The sequence below is a fragment of the Eumetopias jubatus genome, unplaced genomic scaffold (genome assembly GCF_037043125.1).
Source record: "Eumetopias jubatus isolate StellerSeaLion01/CBP00866 unplaced genomic scaffold, mEumJub1_p1.0 scaffold_17, whole genome shotgun sequence".
NCBI classification, from domain to species: domain Eukaryota; kingdom Metazoa; phylum Chordata; class Mammalia; order Carnivora; family Otariidae; genus Eumetopias; species Eumetopias jubatus.
Window position 1 is genome coordinate 56,285,374 of NW_028274823.1, and position 11,158 is coordinate 56,296,531.

General features: G+C 46.6%; 1 protein-coding gene across 2 annotated transcripts in view; it reads right to left on the minus strand.

Moving 5' to 3' along the window:
- The window catches only part of CDH23 (cadherin related 23), a 47,503-nt gene that overhangs the window by 30,496 nt on the left and 5,849 nt on the right, over window positions 1-11,158 (minus strand). The window contains exons 1-4 of one of the 2 annotated variants that reach the window (XM_088020171.1): window positions 9,712-9,907; window positions 2,228-2,449; window positions 1,806-1,925; window positions 950-1,130 (exon numbers count right to left, since the gene is read on the minus strand). In XM_088020171.1, the coding sequence (XP_087876297.1) occupies window positions 950-1,130; window positions 1,806-1,925; window positions 2,228-2,422 (496 nt within the window). In that variant the 5' untranslated portion in view covers window positions 2,423-2,449; window positions 9,712-9,907. Of the gene's footprint in view, window positions 1-949; window positions 1,131-1,805; window positions 1,926-2,227; window positions 2,450-9,711; window positions 9,908-11,158 lie in introns of those variants that run through there. The other variant, XM_088020170.1, reaches the window with a different exon arrangement.

The following is an 11,158-nucleotide window of genomic DNA, read 5'->3' on the forward strand; positions in this document are numbered from 1 at the left end:
CCTGAGCACCCTATCCAGAACTGCAGCTTTTGCCTGGCATGTCCCATCTCTTGGCTTTATGTTTCTCCCTAGCACTCAGCACCTCCCGACATACTAAGTTATCTCCTCAGCCACGTAGGTTCCTCGCCTGTGTCTTCCCACTGGAATGCGTGCTCTCTAAGGGCAGGGGTCTGTGTCTGTTTTGTACCATCCTGCATCCTCAGCACCTGGAATACGATTGGCATATGGTAGGTGCTCAATAAATATTTACTGAATGATCAACTGATCAATTGAAAATCAGGATGTTTCACAAAGATTTGGATTTCTAGCTTTTGTCTTGAAGACGGGAAGACCTAGCCCCTGTGGGCCTGCATGTTGACACAGCCACACTGGCCGGAGCTGAGCGTGGCCATCACAGCCCCACTACTCCCTACTGTCTTGCCTAGACCCCTTCCCCCATGTGTATCCCTGGCCTGACACCGGCAGGCCTTTGAGTTTGGAATTCCGACTCTGCAGCAATGAGTGGAAACGGACTTGAGGAACCGCTGTGGCCTGGGCCAGCCCTGCTCTCCACCTGAGGACAAGCACCGAGGTAGCTGTGAAGCCTATTCATGGTAACAAGTTGTGCGGAAAAATCTGGGTGCTGAATGCATCTGGGGGTTCCTGAAGGTTTGGGGCAAGGATATTCACCCTCCCTCTGCCCTGGAGTCTTTCTTTCCTCTGGGTATGATGCAGGGGCATTTTCTATCTGATTCTCAAAGGGGTCTCTGACCCTCCAAGGCTACCAGTCTCAGATTTCAGAATGTTCTCACATATCCCTGTGAGGAAGGGGTGGGGAGAAGAGTATTTCCATCATCTTATGGGTGGGGAAACTGAGGCCCAGAGAGCGCAAGGCCACGACTCCTAAGTGGGGTGGGGTAGAGGCCCCCAGGTTGTGCTGCCCTCCATGCCCGGCTCAGGCCCCACTCACCCAGAGGGTCTCCATCCACGATGCTGTATTCCACCTGCCCGTTGGGGCCCGAGTCCTGGTCGTGGGCCAGGAAGGTCCACACTCGGGGCCCTGGCTGGCCCTCGGTGACATCAAATGGCCCCTCGTAGTCTCGGGGAAAGGTGGGCACATTGTCATTGATGTCATTCACATTCACAAGTACCTGAGATGGTGGATGAGCTTAGCTGGGGCTGCATCCCGGCTAGCCCTGTGCTGAGCCCAGTTCCCTCATCTGTAAAGTGGGTCTGATAATCCTGTTTCAGGGGGCTGATGCAAGAATCCTCAGGGATCATGGATGGTGGTGGGGGGGCTTTTAAACTATGCCTATGGATAAGTTACTGTCATTGTCAAAGCCTTTTTATGGGCATAATCATTGTATTGGTAATAATAATGCTACAAACTTCTATTTATTGCCGTACTACGGTCATTTCCCATGGTCTCATCTGCTCTGCCCACACCCTGACAAGTCTCTACTATCTCCCTTTCATGGAGGAGGAAAGCGAAGTTCAGGCAGGCTAAATGACTCTCCCAGAGTCACACAGCTAGGGAGCTGAAGAGCAGGGATATGAGTTTCTGTTGGTTTGACCAGAGTTTGTGCTCTTCCCATGAAGGGGAGGAAGGCAGGTGTCATCGTCTGTCTGATAGATGCAGCCACGCAGAGAAGTTCAGTAACCTCCTCAAAGTCACACAGCAAATTTGGCTGAGTTACCAAGACCAGGACAGGGCTCTCGGATTTAGGTGTTTCTCCTGGACAATCTTCCCTTTTCCCCTTCCCCATTAGAGCTTTCTGGGCCCTGTCCTCCCCCATGTTGAGGCTATGTCCCGCCCACCCACCCACCGGGGTGGTAGAGGTGAGGCGCCGAGACAAGATCGGGCACTGGTCCGTGGCAGTGACGATCAGAGTGTAGCGGCCATGGCTAATCTCATAGTCCAGCTCCTTGGCGGCACTGATGACGCCCTGGGGGGTAACAGAAGGGACAAGGGTGGATCACTGGGTGGTGGGTCTGGGGCACCCCGGGGACCAGCTTCTTCATGGGGTACCTCAGACCACCCCAGGAAGTGTGCTCTGACATCCCGGCCACGATGGGGAGCCCTTGTTGCCGTCCCACAAGCTTTGCTTCCTTCTGCACTGGCTGCCCCCACACTTTCCTCCCAGACTCCATCTTTGCTCTGCTCCCACCTCCCATGATGTCACTGAGGTCCCTTCCAATCCCCTTAGCCACCTGAGCCTCCTCCTAAACCCCACCATCAGCTGCTGACCGTGTGTCTGTCGATACGGAAGGTGTTGATGATGTTGCCTGCGACAATGGCATAGTTAACTGTGCCATTGGGCCCTTCGTCCAGGTCTAGCGCCTGGATGGTGATGAGGCTAGTGTTGATTGTGTCTGGGCCCTCATCCAGTAAGATCTCGTAGTGGGGCTGCTCGAACACTGGCGCATTATCATTCTCGTCCATGACGGTCACATACACGTGAGTGGTGGCCTGTGAAGAAGAGTGTGGTCAGGTTCCTTGGTCAGCTAGCTAGAGGGGTTGAGGTGGACCTGGCTGGATAGTCTCCTAGGCTGGGATCACTTAGCGTGATCTAGTATGGTGAGAGAAAGAAAGAAGAATGAAAGGGTAGGAAGTCACAGGCTGGTAGAGGAGGAAATCACAGACGTTCCTCCAAAAGCCAAGCTAGGTAACAGTTTAGGTCCAAGATGGCACCACCATAGCTTTGTCTATGTCCATGGCAGACATCACTAATCAATTGTGGCACTGCTGAGGCTAGATACAGCCTCATGATCCTTGTCAGCACAGCGATCTAGCGATTCAAATTAGCATATGAGATGAACCCCAGTAACCACCCCCAGCCCACAGCTTTGGTAGGGCTGGGGCCTTACTGACCCTGGGCCTCCTGCCAGATCACCAAAGGCATGAATGTGAGAGTCTCAGTCCAACACAGTATTAAGCTTCACCCACTGTTCAAGTAAATGGAAGAAATACCTATTTTCAGCATTTTTAAAAGGGAAGACATTGGGTTTCGGGCACTTAAATGGGCAGAATTTGTTGACCCATGAAGAATAAAGCTTACAGAACATGACATCACTGCAACAACATTTTCTGCAGTTGGCCATTTCTGGCTGATCCTTGGTCTAATCAGACCACATGAAATGTCCAGCCAGTTGGAACTCAGTGATCGGCACTCAAGAAACAGAGAGAGATGACAGATGTGGCACGTTGCAAGCAGAGTAGATAAATGAGAGAAAGAAACAAGTCACGTGCTGATATTCTCTGTCCCTCGCGCTGCCCCCCTTCCATTCTCTGCTTCTCCACCTGGGAGGACATCCCCTGTGGGCCATCTCAGCTGGGCTCCCTTGCCATCTGGCTTCCAGATGGGTTTCACCAACAGGAGGTCCTGGCAGAAGCCAGGAGGAGGGAAGAAAGAGAGGTGGGGCATTTCTTCCACATTCCTTCTTTTCCTCCCTGTAGTTCTGCCAGTGGCTGCATTTTTCCTGCTGGGTGGCCCTTCTCCCATGGCTCCAGCTCCCACTGGGCTCATGCAACTCACCTCCTCTTACTGTCCTTTTGGATGTGTGGGTGGTAATGGCTTCCTGCAGTTGCTAGTCTATTGGCGCTTCACCAGCCCTCTGTAAACAGTCCCCCCATTAAACTCTCTTCAGTTGAGCCCTGAGTGTGCCATCTGTTTCCTGCTGGGACCTTGACTAATACAAGCCATAATTAGTGACTAAGATAACAAGTTTATAATAACTGCAAAGATGTCTGGGTAGAGAGAATAGGACTAGACCATTGCCAAGGCCACAGAACAGAAAGCAAATGATACAAAAAAGCTGGATGTAGACAGCTTGTGCACCTCTTTTTCCTGGGGCTTTGGAACCCACCTCGGGTGGCTCTAGAACCACCTGCGGAGGGACAGATGGGCAGCAGACCTAGACCCAAGAAGATTTTCATTGCCCCTGAGGAGGCAATGGGTCCACTGAGCTGCAGCTGTGGATCTTGGAGGGGTGGGTGTTAGGTGGTTGCTAAAGTTGTTTCCAAAGCAGGTAGGGTTGGCACCCTTGAGATGGAGCTCTGTGACCTTGGGCATATCCCATTTCCTTTTTTGGACCTTTTCTGTTAATAAAGAACCTGACTTGATATCTACAGTTCCTTCCAGCTCAAATATTCTGGAGTTCTCGTCTGCCGTCATCAGTCACGTGGACTAAATCCCACCATCACGGAGGCATTCTTCTGGGTCTTAGAATCTCAATGAATCTTTATAAAAACAATAATCACACAGAGAGGGGAAATGCATTATTTTAACATTGCTCAAACTTTTCTACCAGAGAGGGAACTTGCACAAAGTCTGAGGAATACTCTGGAGTGTCTGTCTTAAGAAGGAAATATCTTCGAAATCTCTCATGTTATCTTTGAAAGCTCATAGGGATTTTAAGAAATGGACAGTAATACAATGATAGTAGAGGACTTTAATGCCCCACTTACATCAGTGGATATGTCATCCAGACAGAAAATCAACAAGGAAATATTGGCCTTAAACTACACATTAGACCGGATGGACTTAATAGGTATATACAGAACATTTCATCCCCAAACTACAGAATACACATTCTTTTTAAGTGCACATGGATCATTCTCCAGGAGAGATCACATGTTAGGCCACAAAACAAGTCTTAATTCAAGAAGACTGAAATCATATCAAGCATCTTTTCTGACCATGCTGGTATGAAATCAGAAATCAATTACAAGAAGAAAACTTTAAAAAAACAAATACGTAAAGGCTAAACAACATGTTACTAAACAACAATGGGTCAATGAAGAAATCAAAGGGAAAATAAATACCTTGAGATGAATGAAAATGAAAACACAACTTTCTAAAATCTGTGGGAGAATGCAAAAACAGTTCTAAGAGGAAAGTTCATAGTTATACAGGTGTACCTCAAGAAACAAGAGAAAATCCCAAATAAACAACTTAACTTTATACCTAAAGGGACTAGAAAAAGAACAATCAAAGCCCCAAGTTAGTAAAAGGAAGAAATAAAGACCAGAGTGGCAATAAGCAGAGACTTAAAGAACAATAGCAAGGTCAATGAAACTAAAAAGTAGGAAATGTAACCTTTTGAGATGGAATTATGAAGAAATAGAAAATCCTTATAGACTGATTACAAGTAATAAAATTTAATCAGTAATTTAAAAACTCCTCCCCAAACAAAAGTCCAGCACCAGACAGCTTTGCAGGTAAATTCTGCCAAATATTTAAAGAAGAGTTAGTAGTTAACCTCCTCAATTATCCTAAAAAGTTGAAGAGGAAGGAATGCTTCCAAACTTATTTTATTTACCTGATACCAAAACCAGGCAAAGACATCATGAAAAAAGAAAATTACAGGCCAATATCCTTGGTGAGCATAGATGCAAAAATCCTCAACAATTAGCAAACTGAATTCTACAATACATTAAAAGGATCACACACCACAATCAAGTGGCATTTATTCCAGGGATGCGAGAATGGTTTGACATCCACAGAGCAATCAACCTGATACACTATGTTAGCAAAACGAAGGATAAAAATCATATGATAATCTCAATAGATGCAAGAAGAGTATCTGACAAAATTCAACACCCATTTATGATAAAAACTCTAAACAGAATTGTATAGAAGGAACATACTTCATCACAATAAAGGCCAAATATAACAAAACCACAGCTATCATCATCAGTGGCAAAAAGCCGAAAGCTTTTCCTCTAAGATCAGAAATAAGACAAGGATGTCCACTCTTACCACTTTTATTCAATATAGTATTGGAAGTCTTAGCCACAGCAATTAGACAAGAAAAAGAAAGAAATGGCATCCACATTGGGAATGGAAGAAATAAAACTGTTATTATTTGCAGATGAAAGGCTACCATACATAGAAAACCTTAATGACTTCACCAAAAAAACTATTAGAATGGATAAACGAGAGGCACCTGGGTGGCTCAGTCATTAAGTGTCTGCCTTTGGCTCAGGTCATGATCCCAGGGTCCTGGCATCGAACCCCACATTGGGTTCCCTGCTCCGCGGGAAGCCTGCTTCTCCCTCTACCAGTCCCCCTGCTTGTGTTCCCTCTCTCGCTCTGTCTCTCTCTGTGAAATAAATAAAAAAAATCTTAAAAAAAAAAGAACTAATAAACAAATTCAAGAAAGTCACAGGATACAAAATTGACATACATGAATTGATTGTTTCTATGTACTAATAATAAGCTATCAGAGAGAGAAATTAAGAAAACAAACCCATTTACAATTGCATCATAAAGAATAAAATACCTGGGAATAACTTTAACCAAGGAAGTGAAAGACCTGTAAGACATTAATGAAAGGAATTGAAGATGACACACAAAAAATGGAAAGAGATACCATGCTCATGAATTGTAAGAATTAATATTGTTAAAATGTCCATAATATCCAAAGGAATCCACAGATTCAATGCAATCCCTATCAAAATACCAAAGACATTTTTTACAGAACTAGAACAAAGAATCCTCAAATTTGTATGAAACCACAAAAGACCCCCAATAGCCAAAGCAATCTTGTAAAAGGACAGAACTGGGAAGATCATGACCCCTGGTTTCAAACTGTACTACAAAGCTACAGTAATCATAATAGTGTGGTACTGACACAAAAACAGACACACAGATGATGAATAGAATAAAACAGAGAGTCCAGAAAAAAACCTCAGGCATATATGGTCAATTAATCTATGACAAAGGAGACAAGAATATACAATGGGAAGAAATTTAAAATGGATTAAAGACTTGAATGTAAGACCTGAAACCACAAAATTCCTAGAAGAGAACATAAGCAGTGAGCTCTTTGACATCAGTCTTAGCGATATTTTTTTTTTGACTCACTCTCTTGAGGCAAGGGCAACAAAGACTAAAATAAACAAATAGGACTACATCAAACAAAAAAGCTTTTGCATGCAAACCATCAACAAAACAAAAAGGCAACCACTAAATGGGAGAAGATAATTGCAAATCCTACCTCCAATAAGGGGTTAATATCTAAAATATATAAAAAAACTCACACCTTAACAACGAAAAAACCCGAATAAAAAATGTGCAGAGGGCTTGACAGACTTTTTTTTTTTTTAAAGATTTTATTTATTTATTTGACAGAGAAAGACACAGTGAGAGAGGCGACACAAGCAGGGGGAGTGGAAGAGGGAGAAGCAGGCTTCACGAGGAGCAGGGAGCCTGATGCAAGGCTCCATCCCAGGACCCTGGGATCACGACCTGAGCTGAAGGCAGCCGCTTAATGACTGAGCCACCCAGGTGCCCTGAATAAACATTTCTCTAAAGAAGACATACCGACGGCCAATAGGCACATGAAAAGATCCTCAACATCACTCATCATCAGGGAAATGCAAAATCAAAACCACAATGAGATATCACCGTATACCTTATACCTGGCTCTTATCCAAAAGACAAAAAAAAAAAAAAAAAAAATCAGAAGTGTTCTAGTTCAATGGAACAGAATAGAAGTCCCAGAAATAAACCCACAATTATACCGTCAATTAGTCTTCGACAAAGCCGGAAAGATGAATATTCAGTGGGAAAAAAAAATCTCTTTGACAAACGGTACTGGGAAAACTGGACAGCTACATGCAAAAGAATGAAACTAGACCACTTTTTTACACCAAACACAAAAATAAATTCAAAATGGATGAAAGACCTAAATGTGAGACCGAAACCATAAAAATCCTAGCAGAGAGCACAGGCAATAACGTCTCTGACATCGGCCGTAGCAACATTTTTCTAGATATGTCTCCTGAGGCAAGAAAAATGAAACCAAAAATATACTATTGGGACCACATCAAAATAAAAAAAAGCTTCTATACAGGGAAGGAAACAATCAACAAAACTAAAAGGCAACCTATAGAATGGGAGAAGATATTTGCAAATGACATATCCGATAAAGGGTTAGTATCCAAAATATATAAAGAACTTAAACAATTCAACACTCCCCAAACAAATAATCCAATTTAAAAAATGGGCAGAAGAAGTGAACAGACATTTCTCCAAAGAAGACATCCAGATGGCAAACAGACACATGGAAAGATGCTCAACATCACTCATCATCAGGGAAATGCAAATCAAAACCACGATGAGATGCCACCTTACACCTGTCAGGGCTGCTAAAATAAAACACACCACACACACACACACACACACACACACACACACACACACACACTACACACACGAAACAAGTGTTGTTGAGGATGTGGAGAAAAAGGAACAATTGTGCATTGTTGGTGGGAATGCAAACTGTGGAAAACCGTATGGAGGTTCCTCAAAAAGTTAAAAATAGAACCCTATGATCCAGTAATCACACTACTGGGTATTTACCCCCCAAATACAGAAACACTAATTCCAAGGGATACGTGTACCCAGATGTTTCCGGCAGCATTATTTACGATGGCCAAATTATGGAAGCAACCCAAGTATCCATCGATAGATGAACGGATAAAGAAGATGTGGTATATATATATATACAATGGAAGATGACTCAGCCATTAAAAAATGAAATCTTGCCATTGTGACAACATGGATGGATCTAGAGAATATTATGCTAAGTGAAATAAGTCAGATAAAGAGAGAAAAATGCCGTATGACTTCATTTACGTGTAGAATAAAAAACACAAACGAACAAACAGAACAAAATGAAACAGAAACAGACTTATAGATACAGGAACAAACTGCTGGTTACCAGAGCGGGGAGGGGTGGGGGGCAGGTGAACTAGGTGAAGGGGATTAAGGGCTACAAACTTCCACTTACAAAATAAATAAGCCACGGGGATGAAAAGTACAGCATACAGGATAGAGTCAATAATATTGCAATAACTTTGTATGGTGACAGATGGTGACCAGACTCAGCATCACTTCACAATGTATAAACTATTGAATCGCTAGGATATATACACGCGAAACTAGTAGAATATTGCATGTCAATTATATGTCAATGAAGGGTGGATGCCTCAAATGACCGTCTAGGAAGGCCAGTGTTCCTTTCATGGCTCCGCATGGTCCTGGATGCAGCTGGGAGCACTCACCACCCACCAGGAACCCCGCAGGGAGTCCTCCCAAGACCTCTGAGATGCCAGTAGAGCCCAAGAGTGCCACCTTGTAGGGAAGGGCCTCTTTTCAGCCTCACAGATGGGAGTCGTGGTGCTGGCCTGCCCCACTGCCCCAGACTCCCAGAAGTTGGTCTTGCCATCAGGCAGGTTGCAGGGGCTGGGAGAAGGGGCTGCCCCACAGAGCCCCTTCTCTCTGCAACCAGGCCTGAGCATGGGAGGGAGAGGCGGGTCTGGCTTCCTGTGGCCTCTGGAGTAAGGAGGAAGTCAGTGCCCCAAAGGCCCTCCCAGCTGAGCCCTTCCTGCCCTGGCACTGAGGAAACAGTGCTTGAGGTTTCTGGACATGTCCATGCCTTGGGCAATGCCTCTGCGTCTCACTCTGACGCAAACCCAAGAGGCTCACTAGTGGGCAGTGGGGCAGGGAGGAAGGAAGGGGAGGGGAGCACCACAGGGTGATGCTCAGGTGTTCTAGCCCACTGGGGGAGGGGACGGCGGGCCGTGGCTTCCCTCCCGATAGCTAATCCCGTGCTCTCTTTATCCACCTTCTAGGCCCTGGAACCGAGGGAGTCTGGTCTCAAGGGTGGTCTGGGAGAGGCCAGGTGCTCTAGGGTCTCACCCTTCAGTGACCCCCACCTCACCTCTGTCAGAGGCTGGCCACATATGGAAGAGGGCCCAGGATCCACCTGATTTCAATCGGCTTTCTTCCTCCTTTGGGTAGAAGAGCTCACACTTTGCCAGAAGGAAAGGCCCTGGGCTGTTTCCCAACGTGGGGTCATAAGTTCAGGATCATGATGAAGGACGCAGTTATGTCCTGGCAGTCTCTGGCCCATCTCAGGAGGACTGGGCGTGTAATAAAAGCACGACGCCCACCTTTCCTCTGTATAGCCTTCCCGTCCCAGGATGACGACTGAGAGCTCCCAGAGAGCCTCTGACTAGGACGAAGTCACCCACGGGGCACCCAGAATTCCTGGCTACCATTCAGTTCCACCACCCTGATTCCCACCCCAGATGGACTCGGGCTGTCCTCTGTCCTTCAGCCTGGGGCCGTGTGAGCTCAAGACAGCTAGTGGGCCAGCAAAGCCCCTAGAAGCTTCAGCAAGGCTGGGGTAAACAGTACAATGGCTGCGCCCCTCCTTCCCCTGACCCCTGGCTCTAGCCATTGCCACCCCCATTCCTTCATTTAGGAAGCCCCTTGCTCAGTTATCCGTTTGTCCATTCAGATAAGAGTGCTTTAAACACCTTCTCTGTGCCCACTTTTGTGCCAGGGACTCAGAAACCTCAGGCAGAGGCTCTGATCCCCCAAAGTTCACAGTCTAGCTCAGGCGGGCAGGTACGCCCAGGTGTAAATCAGCTGGTTGGTAACTTGGGTGTGACAGCGGAATGGAGTGTGAACAGTGAGGCCTGGAGGGGTGCCCAGTGGGGAAGCTCAGGACCCTTGGCGAAGGGGAAGGACTTGAATTGAGCCCTGAGGGAGAGGGGAGGCGGGAGCCACCACCAGTGGTGCTAGTGCTGGGTGGGGGTGCAGGAGTGGAGGACTGGGAAGGGGGGGTGCATGACTGTCCTGTGGATATCCAGGGCACAGGGAGCTAAAGAGGGTGCAAAGTGGGAAGCGATGTTGGGGCCTAGCCGGAGAGGAGCCCTGATGATTTCTTACGGGACATCTACCAGATGCGTACACACACGTGCATCTGTAGGGATGTGCCAAGTCTGTTGTGTATCCCTGCAGCTGTGCCGTGTGTGTGTGTGTGTGTGTGTGTGTGTGCACGCACAAAGGTTTTACAGGCTCTGGGATCTACGGTCAAGTCCGCTCCAACCTGCCTAGCCCTTTACAAAAGTTAGATTTCATTCATTCACTCATTCATTCCACTGCTGGGAGTGCCTACCACCTACCAGGCCCTGGGCTGGGCTGGGCTGGAGGATGTTGGGGACAAGTGCTTGCCCCCAGAGGACTCAAAGGCTGGTGGGTGAGGTCAGACACAAACTACGGTGCTTGTGTAGCCTGCTGTGTTAGAGGCAATGCCCTTCTCAGGCTGTGCGGCAGTACCGATCCTCTCCGGAGGGGCATGGGAGAGAGCAGGAATCAAG